The sequence below is a fragment of the Eremomyces bilateralis genome (genome assembly GCF_010015585.1).
Source record: "Eremomyces bilateralis CBS 781.70 unplaced genomic scaffold P152scaffold_8, whole genome shotgun sequence".
Taxonomy (NCBI): Eukaryota; Fungi; Ascomycota; class Dothideomycetes; order Eremomycetales; family Eremomycetaceae; genus Eremomyces; species Eremomyces bilateralis.
This window is the reverse complement of record NW_022985074.1, coordinates 329,295-340,972: the sequence shown is the minus strand read 5'-3', so window position 1 is coordinate 340,972 and position 11,678 is coordinate 329,295. Positions and strand designations below refer to the sequence as shown.

The 11,678-nt window shown below is 54.9% G+C and overlaps 4 protein-coding genes across 4 annotated transcripts; all 4 read right to left on the bottom strand.

The window, feature by feature from the left end:
* Window positions 1-442: 442 nt before the first annotated feature.
* Window positions 443-1,195, bottom strand: P152DRAFT_481753 (uncharacterized protein; the record flags this gene model as incomplete). Its single annotated transcript, XM_033681841.1, has 3 exons — window positions 443-759; window positions 835-988; window positions 1,042-1,195. 3 exons carry the CDS (start codon window positions 1,193-1,195, stop codon window positions 747-749), a joined length of 321 nt encoding a protein of 106 aa, XP_033534491.1. The 3' UTR covers window positions 443-746.
* Window positions 1,196-1,236: 41 nt separating this feature from the next.
* On the bottom strand, window positions 1,237-3,234 carry P152DRAFT_328987 (Aldo/keto reductase). Its single transcript, XM_033675256.1, has one exon. The coding sequence runs from the start codon at window positions 2,774-2,776 to the stop codon at window positions 1,460-1,462; it is 1,317 nt and encodes a 438-aa protein (XP_033534490.1). The 5' UTR covers window positions 2,777-3,234; the 3' UTR covers window positions 1,237-1,459.
* P152DRAFT_513888 (uncharacterized protein) lies at window positions 3,214-5,513 on the bottom strand. The gene is made up of 5 exons (XM_033682829.1): window positions 5,025-5,513; window positions 4,718-4,936; window positions 4,375-4,666; window positions 4,168-4,320; window positions 3,214-4,090 (listed from the first exon to the last, which is right to left on the bottom strand). The coding sequence occupies exons 1-5, from the start codon at window positions 5,055-5,057 to the stop codon at window positions 3,594-3,596; spliced, it is 1,194 nt and encodes a 397-aa protein (XP_033534489.1). The 5' UTR covers window positions 5,058-5,513; the 3' UTR covers window positions 3,214-3,593.
* Window positions 5,514-6,283: 770 nt separating this feature from the next.
* On the bottom strand, window positions 6,284-11,197 carry P152DRAFT_458042 (cytosolic regulator pianissimo). The gene is made up of 2 exons (XM_033679368.1): window positions 7,067-11,197; window positions 6,284-6,984 (listed from the first exon to the last, which is right to left on the bottom strand). The coding sequence occupies exons 1-2, from the start codon at window positions 10,726-10,728 to the stop codon at window positions 6,633-6,635; spliced, it is 4,014 nt and encodes a 1,337-aa protein (XP_033534488.1). The 5' UTR covers window positions 10,729-11,197; the 3' UTR covers window positions 6,284-6,632.
* Between the last annotated feature and the right edge of the window lie 481 nt (window positions 11,198-11,678).

The window sequence follows — 11,678 nt, the reverse complement described above, 5'->3', positions numbered from 1 at the left end:
AGATCATTCATGACTCCTGTCGGGTCCCCTGGTTTGATCCCATAGCAGCGGATGTCGACCTTGCATTGCGCACTAACAGCCTCAACAGTCCGACGACCGGCAGCCAGAGCGCCCCCCTTTGTCCCGTATAACGTCCAACACTAATCCCGAGCGCCATACCGCCGAACACAAACCCAATGCCATCTATACATGCCTATCATATCTACGCCGGCAACTCGTGATACCCCCTCGAGCTCCGCTGCGGCAACTTCACCGCCCCGCCCTTCCCCCCTCCCCTTCCCCCCTCCCGCCGACGACTCCACCGCCTGCCCCCCTCTCGGCAGCTCTACCACATCCCGAGTCCGTCTACCTCCAGCCGACAGCTCCATCACCCCCCCTTTCCGCCCCCTTCCGCGGAGAACTCCACCAACCCCCCCTTCGAGTCCACCGGCCCCTCCCCCCCCTCCCGGTTTGGCGCCACATCGCTCAGCTCCGTCCAAGCGTTCATCCGCACCTTCCGTCTGCGGTAGAACCAAACGATCCCCACCACGGGGAGGATGAGGACGATCAAGCCAGCAACGACAAAACCGAAGATAACGCCGACGAGGCTTGCGCCCACTTCGCGACTAGTTTTGGCGGGAGGCGATTGGGACTTAGCGGTGGCGGCGGCGTCGATAGCGCGGAGAAGGGTCATGGAGGGGGGGGGCGCAACTGAACTGGGTGTGTGGGGCGGGGTCGTTGGCGGTGGAGAGGATGAGGACGGGGTTTCAGGCGTCGAAGCTATGGAAGGGGGTTCAGTATCAATGGTAGATGAGGCGGGGAGAGTGGGCGGGGAGGGAGAAAGGGAAGGCAAACCAATATGTCTCCGCGCGGCCGATCGGGTGCTGGACGATGTTTCCAGACAAGCATCGCGTCGCGGGGTGGCAGGAGGCGGCGGAGGTGGGGCAGCAGTCGACGATAGTGCCGAAGGTGCCGTAGGTGGAGTCGGTTCGGCAGAAGAGGGGTAACCCTGAAAAGAGGTTGGTATAAGCATAGATCAACGGCCGTAGAAGGAGGATGCACACGAGTCGGACCTGCTGGTGTACCCCCAGAAGCGAGGTTTATTTGTTCCTGGGCTTTGGTTGGGCAGGGCGGCGGTGATGGCGGGTTGGGATGGGGAGCATTGCACGAGTGGGTGGAGGAGGGGAATCCAGGGGATGGAGATTGGGAAGGACATGGTGATGTCCTAGGGGAGATATAAACCACTCCATGGCGCGGGATATGCTTAGGTATTTATGGCGTGTAGAACGCATTGGAATTTGGAAAAGGGGAAGAAAACAAAGTCGAGGTACGCAAACTGAAAAGGATCCGACAGGGTTTCGAATCCTCGCTCTTTAGCACATGCCCAAGGCATCCTTCGGTGTGCTACGTCGTGACATTCATGAGGTCCCATTCCTCTGTATTAACGCATTATAAATCATGAAACCGTCGACATTCGCCATCATCGGAAGGGAAACCTTCGATCCTCCGACACTGGTTCGGGGCTCGCTGCTGGAGTCGGCCACATGGCCGCTACCGTGACCTGTTTCAACGCCGACGCTCTCAACTTCTCCTTCGCCTCGTATACCTGCTCAGTCGTTTTCCCCCGGACATTCACGTAATCCCTATGTGGACTCTCCCACGTGAAGTCGAGCCACTTATCCATCACCTCCTTTACGCCGTCCGCCAAGATCTGCACGGCTTTCTTGCGATTGAGGCTCCATTCGTGATCGCGTCGCCATCGTCCTGCCGCCATCGCCGTCGCTTCGCCGCCTTCTAGCCCGTCCAGGATACTTCGCCACACCTGCATCGTCTTCTTCAACTCCGCTGAATTGCTCACGCCCATGACCGAGACCCCCAACTTCCCGCCGCCGACATCGTCGATGCTTTCCTCCTTCCACGGAACGCCCGACGCGGGGTCGCCGCTGGACCCGACGATCGATCCGACGGTCACGTAGCTCTCGAGTGCGTATCGGATCGCAATGACCTCGATCCGCTCGTCGTGTCGATCGCAGAAGTCGCTGGCATCTTGCACGGCCCGCCGAAGGCCGAGCGGGGACGGGTGCCAGTCGCCCTGGGCGCCTTCCGGCTGGCCGTCGTGTCGCAATAAACCCATACCAAGCATGCTGGCGTTCGGAACGACGTCGACGCCCGCTTGCTTCAACAGAGGGATGGCTTGGGTTTCGAGCAATGTGTTTTGTAGGGTGAAGTTCGCATATGACATGACCGCATCAAGTGGTTCTCCCGTTTCGCGGAGGACCCTCGCGGCCAGGGAGCAAAGGACATCGACCGGATACCCCGAGATCCCGATATATTTGACCTTCCTCTCCTCATCTCTTAATCGGCGCAACTCTTTCACCGCCCCTAGCACCTCCTCCTCGCTAACGAACTCGACATCATGGCAATATACCACGTCTAGGTAATCGGTCTTCAGCCTCTCCAATGATCGATCCACCGACGATCGTACCCACTCAGGGCTGTAGTCGAATTCCTCCGCCGCGATCCTCCCAACTTTCGTCAGGATGAAGTATTCACGTCGAGCATATCGCGCGCGGATATCGGGCACGTCGAGCGCGGCGCCGAGGAGGATCTCCGCGGGACCGTAGTAAGGCGAGGTATCGAAGGCGCGGACGCCGTGATCAAGGGCTTCCTTGACGAGGCCTTTCGTGTCGAGCGCATAGGGGTCCTTATTGTACTGGGTGTTGAAGGTAGCGGTTCCGAAGATGAGGGGAGGGAGAATCGAGGAGAGAGGCGTGCGGGATGAGGGTTGCGAAGCCATGGCTGAGTGGTTGGAGGGGTCTATGATAAGGATCTCGTGGCGATGAGGAGGAAGGATAGATTAAATACGACGAAGCGCTCTTCATTCACATCATGTTAGAGCTCCGCTCACAGAAATATATCGCAATAGAGATCGCCAACGGCCGAAGAAGAAATATATAGTTAATAATAATCTTCATCGCCCAGAACAATCATGGGAGAGTGGACCCCCAATCTTCATTCACCGTGGATAGCAAGGGTCTGGCATTGAGGCCTGCGAAAACGGGCCGCGGCCGGAGGATTTTGCTCATCTTGGGCCCGATGTGTTTAGCGGAGGACTGCGATGGCGATATGGCTAAACGGAATGCGGCTGGTGGAGGAGGGAGGGAGAACCAAATATGAGGACGGGAATATTAATAATGGAGATTGGAGAAATTCCGTGAGATCCCCACAGAAAGTCGTGACATCTGGGCTGCTTATCTCAGCAACTTAGGAGAGGCCGACTGGCCGAGACGGCTAGAGGGGTTTCCGTACGGAATAAGAGCTGCTATTTTACATATGTATTTGGTATATTTGATATTGTCTAGCTTCATGGTCCAAATTGAGCATTCTGTCAATTATCTATTGACGAATTACGCTTTTGAATATCCATTGGTTCGCCAGCCATCGCCAGTTCAAATCATACCGATCATAATGTCCCCGAGGTTGACTCCGACCCAACTCCAACCAACCTCCTATCTTGAGTCCCAACCATAAAGACCTGAACCCGGACAGTTTTCGCCTTAAGGGAATAAAGAATCGAATGCTGGAAAATATCCTCACTTCAGGAAAATTACATATCAGATTCTCCGCCATGAACTGCTGCGATTGATGGTGTTTTCTGGCCCGTGTATGACAACCTGGTGTCGTTCTTCGAAGACATTTCTGGCTTGAACAGGATGCCTGCCTTCGGTTGTCTCCGTATCAGAGGGGCCAGACAACTCAAATTCTTCCGTGCCTCGTCGGGAATCCATCGGTAGGGCAGCCGTCCGTGGTGATTCCAATTTTAGGTCTGAGCCATTCGAAAGATCGTCCCGCATCTGCACCCATCCTTTGCTTAACGCGCCGAAACTGTGTCGGTTATGCTGGCGAGTCATCGAATATGCCGAATCGGTACTACGGACGCTCGCATGGGATTGAACGGCACGTTTGGTGGTGTGATGGTTCGCCATTTCGGTCGCACCCAGTTCATCGGTGGTTCGACGGGTGGACTTGGTGGCCCGTTTGAGTAGAGGTCTCAATGCCGGGAGCGAGGCGACCATGATCGCTGTCGTGCATTCGGCCGAGGACCAGACAACTGCACGATTTAGATCAGCAAACGACTCCCGATTTCCGCGAGCGCTGGCATAGTCGGACGGATCAGAGTGGACGTACACAAAGGCATGATGGAGTAGTTCTTGACCGCGACAAACCGTCCGGTGCTCACCGCCATGGTGATGATGCCCAGTCCAAACGTTATGGCCAAGGCTACAACCTGCCTCCTCGCCAACTGGAGTTCAACTAGCATCGGAAACGGGAGTACAAAAGCTTGCAGCATAAGTCAGCGAAAGTGTCTTGCATGCTCCAAAGGATTTGCCGTACCCATGAAATCCGAGGTAATGTTCAACGACCAGACCGTATTGAAATACGTGTGATTATAGATGCTGCACGTTGTGAGGGAAGGGATGAAATTTGATAAAATGTTCGTCCCACACCAAAATAGTGATAGGAATAGGGTTGTAAGATATGATCCGGCTGTGTACACGATGGTGACGATGAGTGCGGTGCGTAGATTAGGCCATGTCCGCGGGATGAGGAAGTAGTAGAGGGTGAGGAGACTAAACTTCGCGCAGTACACTGAGGTATAGTAGAGGAATGACGACGTGTACGAAATCTAATCCTTCGTGAGCAGGATCTATTAGTTGGAACGAGATGAACCACCCACCTTTCTGTTTGGCGTAGGGCCTATCATGGCGACTTCTTCCACCATCCCTCCACGTTGGAATGTGATCGTGAGGCATATCTCTAATCCTAGGGCGAAAAACAGCGAGATGATGAGGAGAATATCAGATAATCTGAGACGGACTCGCTGGTAGAGGAGTCGAAACCATAGCCGTATTGACACGAGGATGAATGCCAGTCCATACATTATCCAGTCCACCACCTATGGGCCAGTCAGCGCCAGTCCCGTACAATTCCGAGCCGTTTGCACTGTTCGCATGTTCCTATCGATGACACCTCGTTGGACATACCATAATCGCTGGCCCTTGCAGAAATCGGCCCATTGTGTTGATTCTCGATATCCGATATACGATATACAGTATACCGGTGTCACATTCTTTCTCTTGGTACGAGTGAAACGAGCCTCAGCCTCACTGACTGAACAAAACCGACACAGAAACGCAAATGTCCAGTATAAAGCAAGATGAACCATACGCCAAGTCAGCCCGTCAGTTGGCGATGGAGCCAAACAACTTTTAAATGGGAAAGACCAGCGTCCATCAGCCGGGGATACGGTTATATTAATCGTTCTCCCCGCAAGAACGCTCCGATCCAAAGAGATGGGAACTGGGGAAGGCTACAGGACACAACCGTCAACCAGGAAATGGACGACTTGGCACGGACGACCGATACCAGCATGCGCCCTGCGGCATCTGCACGATTGATGATTGAGACACGGGCCGTGTTAGAACCCTGAACGAAGCGAAATGAACCGGAGTTAATTACGAAGGACTCTGAACTTTCCCGTGTTGCCCTACTGAGTCGTCCATGTCATGACTCGGTTAAACCAAGACATCCATACAGTGGCGTTCCCAACTCTTCTCCAGCTCCAGTCGATCAGACTCCCCTTTCCGTATTTATAATTAGCAGAATAGTTCCAACGGAACAATCTGCTTGTTCGCCATGTATGACCGAGAGTATGACCGGCAAACAAACACGACGTCGCTAATGTCCCAGATGGGCAGTTGTGTTAAAAGGATTCCAGTAGTATAAAGTGTAAACGCCAATTGAAATATTTTACATGACGATCGAGTGAATTCCCCGCCAATGAAGGCGATTCAACCGTCATCCAGCACGGGATACCCTGACCGAGAAAAGAGATAGTCCCGTCTCTATCAGTTGATCTACACGAGTAGAGCAGCGTATTCCGTATGGGGCTACTGTTGTAGAAATCAGAACCCAGAAGCTGAGCAGCAAGCATGGCGATCCTAAAAGGGGCTGGGGCAGGATGTTCCCTGAGCAACGCCTCACAAAACGCGTTGAGTAGGAGCATGTTGGGGTCCGGATTGGTAGGAAACATGGGCTGCCTGGACGGCCGGGAAATAATATATTATTTCAAATTCGAAGGGAACGAGACGAGATTGCTGGATGTTGTTATGTTGTGGTTATCATAAGATTCCGCTATTGCGACGGAATAGCGGAGTCGTCAGTGGTGTCTAACAAGTGAAATCCACTGGTTTGTGGGGTTGTGGGAATTCGGGCGCCGTCGCTTGTAGGGTCACGCATTGGCAATGTGGCTAGTTTGGAATTGTTCAAGTTATATGGCAAAGCATCGAGCCCAGTATACAATAACATCCTTCCCATCCATGATTCGCTTGCTCCGTCCACCGGTTCGTTGCCGTAATCTTCTTCGCGTCGCAAGGTCCCAAACCGAGCCCAGACTCCCATCCCGAGTTCCAGACACTCCCAAAAGTCAAAGCAATATGAATACGCCGTAGCTCATGCAAACGGGTGGCGGTTCCGAACCCAGTGGGGAAACGCCCGCCAATCAGAATCGTCAAGCCCATCGCCATCCGAGCTTGAATGATCCGTACGCCGTGAAGCGAGATGTCCTTCGTTCGCGTTCCATCTCTCGCGGCTCACCCCCGCGCTCCTCCAATAGCCCCGGTCGTGCCCCTGCTGTACGGTCGTGCATGCTCGCCTCCCGACCCCTTACTCCGTGGTCTCGTCTCGCTCCCTTTGCTCCACGGCCGCCGCTCCATCGAATTGATCGGACTGATCGGACTGTCGATATCCAGCGCCACATCATCGCGGTCTCCCGCTTCTTCGTCGCTCTCTTCCTCCAGCACGATCTGCCGCATGACGTCCTTATCGAAGAGGTCGATGAGGAAGCGGCAGACGTGCAGGCGGAAGTGGTGAGCTTCGAGGATGGAGAGGACGGTGCGGAAGACGGACGGCCGGCGGAAGTAGGCGGGGTAGCGGGATTTTAGGCTGCCGTGATTGTTAGCGGACGATTAATGATAGACCGTCTTGATACTGTGGATAGGAGAATAGAAAATGCTGATGTACTTACGCATTCAACTCCCCTGCCGCCTTTTTGCTCAACACCGAGTTCCCCAAATTCTCCGCCGCCGCGAAAAGCCGCTTCTTCACCGGATCCTTCTCCCCCCTCCCACTCCTTACAAAAATCTTCGCCGCATCGAACGGCGCCGCCGCCGCCATCCGCTGCTCCGCCTTCGCCTCCCTCGTCCAATCCGGCACACTAAACAACTTCCGCAGGTCCTTCGGGATCGCAAACCCTAGAGCCTCGCCCATCATATTCGTCGCCCCGTCCCAGCCGTACTCCAGCAAGATCTCCTGCCCATGCACGCTCCGGCTGATCAGCCCGAGCACGAACACCGCGGTGCCGCGCACAGACATGATGAGGGAGTTCTCCGCGATCTGCACGACGTCGCGGACGACATCGGTGGTCTCGAGGAAGGGGGCACCGAGCTCCATGGACCCGACGTTGCCGACTGCCCAGAGGCAGCCTTTGAGCTTGAGGATCGTCTCGGCGTCGTCGTCCTCGCGGCCGAAGTCGTGGATGGTCGCGGCGAACTCGTCGAAGTGGCCTTTCTCGCGGAGGAGCTTGACGCCTTCGTGCGTGCGGGTGAGCTCGCGGTAGAAATGCGGGGGGACTAAGCCGTATTCTTGGTGCTCGGCCATCATCTCATCGAAATGCGAATGGTGGCCGACCCCGGGATATTGGGCGGCGGATGAGCTGCCGGGCTTGTCGTGCGGCTCGGCGAACGCCTTTGCAAGTGATGCCTCGACTAATGCCACATAGGTATCGTTTCGTCCCAGAAACCAATCGTCCATCTCGCGGGTTATATAGTCAAGGCCATCGAGATAGTGATATCCAACACTGGAGCTGAGGAAGCGGAGTAGAAGCGGCGCACCGATCTCGCCAAGGTGGTCTAGAGCCGGTCGGCACTTGACGACATACTCAAGGGATGATGTCAGGTTGCACGATTCTTCGAGGATCTTGACTGCTGCTTCGCAGACTTCGATAGACGGGTCGTATAGCTGCGTAACGAGGAGCCGGATGGCCCATTCAGCAGTCTGCGTGGCGTCCGTATCTGACAAACCGGAGACAGCGCGGACCGCATATTTCCTCAGTATGCGTGTCGCAAAGATCCGAATATCTTTCGAGCAACAGGTCATCGCTTTCCCTAATATAATACGCAGATGCCCTTCGAGGGTGTAGTCCATGCCCCCCAGCAACGTCTTGATCAGATCGTCTCGTCCCTTGAGCTCGACGATGTGGTAGAACATGTTGAACATCTTCCACCGCTCCATGATGAGCATGCCCTTCGGGTCCCGGCTGAGCGCTCCGAGCATGGAGAAGTAGCCGCCGGAAAGCGTCTCATTCATCCGCTCGGGGGTGAAGATCGGGCTCACGGCCATGATGCCGGACATACGGTCGAATTGCGCGAGACATTCCGCGAGCTGTCGGATGAGTTTGCTTTCGGCGAGGTATTTCGCTCCTTCGGGGTTATTAAGAAGCGTGCGCATTAACGCCACGCCAACGCGGACATAGCGCTGATTCGGCTTTGTATTCTTCACATCGGCGAACCGCCGCTTGAAGGGGCGGTAGAAACCCTGCAATCGATGCAGGAACTTCGAGGCTCGGATCGCCTCGTCTAGTCGTTTCGCGTTGAGAAGGGGCCCTTCGATGATGTTCTGAATGATGTCCCAGCGCCATTTCGTGAAGTTCACGGTGCTGAGGATATGGGTTTCGAGTATGAGTTGCCGGAACCCCGGTTCGTCGACCTGCATCATCGAATGCGCCTTTGACGACTCGGGTGGTCCGTTGTTCGGCTCGCCCGCGCTCGTGGGCCGCGTCCCGTGCTGTTCCGAGGGCGCGAAGCGATAGATCGTCCGCGTAACGCTCTCGATCTGGTAGATGGTTGAGGTGTAGTCGAATCGGTCATCGTCGTCCATTCTCGCGCCTTGCTGTACCAGCTGCGGAAGGATTTGAACTTGTTCGCTAATCGGAGGCGGAAGCATCTCGCTTGCCATTCGTAGGACTTCGCTAAGCACTAGGGTGGTCTTTCGTTTTAAAGGTGGAGTGAGCCATTCTTGTTCCGCATGCATCAGCGCATCGACCAGACCGGAGTGTATGAAAACGGCAAGGAGAACCGCCGTGTAATGCTCGACCAGACTCATTTGATCGACATCATCGTCCGTCTCGCCAGGAGCTTTGGAATCGGTAGTGGTCCCAGCAGTTGATTTGAGTCTTGTGACTCGTTGGTAGGTGGTTAGTCTCCTCCCGGCCAAGAAGGACGACGCGAAAGCCGGTGGCTTAATCCGCAACAAATCAATGAACAACTCCAGGACAATATTTCGTAAATGCGGCATCGGGATAAATAGCGAAGCGACGAGCGATCGAGTCGCCATAAAATCGTCCATACACAATGTCAACAACCCAGACCAGCTTTTCAACAACGCGGAAATGACTTTTACGTTCGCTTTCAGCTTCTCTTCGTGATGGGTAACATTCATGGGTATCTCGGTGAATGATGCGAATGCGAGCTCGATTTCGCGGCCGTGGGTAAGGTGCTTTCGTCGGCTGGGTAGATCTAGCAGGTAGAGAAACGAGACAGCGACGCTCTCGGCGGCAAGGTAGACCCCTTCTCCCAGTGCATCGGTGAGCGCCCCGAGTCCGCCAGCGGCTTTCAGAAGAACAGGATCTCGAATGAGAATTTCGGAGAGGGTGAGAATGGCGATGTTTCGAAGGCGATCTTCTGTGTGCTCCGCGATGGCGACCAGAATGCGCACGATGGAACGCGAGATCTCTTTCACCCCATCTTTGACTTCCAAGAACGCGCGAACGAATTTGAGCGCTTGTTCTCGCTCCACGGACGCCCTCGTCTGCTTGACCAGCGAAACAATGACCAGGTAATCGGTTTGGTGGGCGCGAATGGTCTGCAATGAGCGTCGGTCGGTCATGACATATCGCAGAACACGATAACCCGCCGCGACGACTTCCCGGCTGTCGCTTAGCAGCATCGTCTGTACGCGCATGGCGAATATCGGCCAGGCCAAGTCGAACTTTAGCGTCGGATTTCGCTTGAACAGCTCGACCAGCCTATTCGCGTATTCCACGTAATACTCCGGTAACATGCCTTCGGCTTCCAAGGCCTGTAATATCTCCGCTAGCACGAACGTCGGGCTTTCGGTCTCGCTCTCTCCGTCGTCAACATCTGGTGTCGTCGGCGATGCTTCGTTGGCGCGAAACAGAAAGCTCAACCGTCCCTTTCCTGGTTTCGGGCTCATCCCCGATGCGACCGCCGCCTCCTCTTTATTCCGGGCAATCTCGTCCTCCAGGCCCTGTCGCAGCGCCGCCAGTTTTCGATTCGCGGTGTTCAATTCCGCCTCCACCCTCTTCTTCTGATCCTTGCTCTGCTTTGCGCTCTGCTTCGCGCTCTTGCTGTTCAATGCCTCCAACAAATTCTCCGACCCGGTCTTGATCTTCTCCTCTTTGACGATCTGGTCCCGCAGGTCCGCCTGCCGCTGCTCGGAGGTCGTACGCGCCAATTCCCCCAAAAAGCCGTCTTGGGCGCTGAAGGTCGGTCGCGGGGTCTCGCTTCGCATCGTCATGGTGCGGAGCTCCGAACTGAAGCTGCCAGGTGGCGGGCCGGTCGCATAGCTGGCTCCGGTGCGGAACGACGGCTGGGCGGACGAGGACGACATGGAGCGGGCGTCTCGCGCGCCACTTCTCGAGGGGGGCGGCATGAGGGCATTGGGATGGTCGGTTGCGACGCTCCCATCGAGTTGGGAGGGCGTGCCATGCTGTGAATGGGCGGGGACAACGGTGAGTTGCGGGGCTGGTGTCATCTGGAGAGCGGAGCGCTCCAAAGGCGCGGAGGTGGATGGAGAATGGATGCCTTCAAGTCAGTCCCCCGGCATGCCAGCCTTCATCTCCGGATCAGGCTCGCCACGGTTGCGGCCCGTTGGTGGGCATGAGGATAGTCCATCCGAGGGAGGTGAACCTCAGCGATGAGGAGGTGGGTGGGAGGTGGACACCGATGCGAGATGGTGTACAAGAGTACCGGGGAATAATAGAATAGAGGTGTGAAGTAAGTGGGCAAGTAAGTAGTCAGTCTCGTCGCAATGAATGCTGATAGAATGGTGATTGAATGATATGTATTGAAGCAGTACTCCGTAGTAAGTGGTGAATGGAGAGATGTATGGCGTGGTGAGATGCCAGTGGAAGCAAGGGTGACATGTCAGCCAATAAGAATGCCGGAACAGAATTCCTCTCATATGGAGCAACAACGTCAATTCAATTCATCAATTCATCAATTCATTTCATCCTACTTCAGTCTTCTCCATTCCAACATACTGTGTCATATGTTCTCAAGCTTACTGTCTTTGTTTGACTAGCTTTCATTATGTACCCCGTTCGCCCATTTACTCAGGCATCACACAATCCGCCGACAAACTCGATCATGATAACATCATTCGCAGATGTGGACAATGTCTTGTCTTCAATGGCATACATATCTACCAACGGTATTTACCCAAAGGACGTTTCCTAAGACAATGGCGATTTCCCCTTTCCTCTTTCTAGCCAGGTACCTTTTCGTAAGGTTAGGGATATCAGTGTCGTCATTGACGCTCCCCTCCACCTCTGAATATCC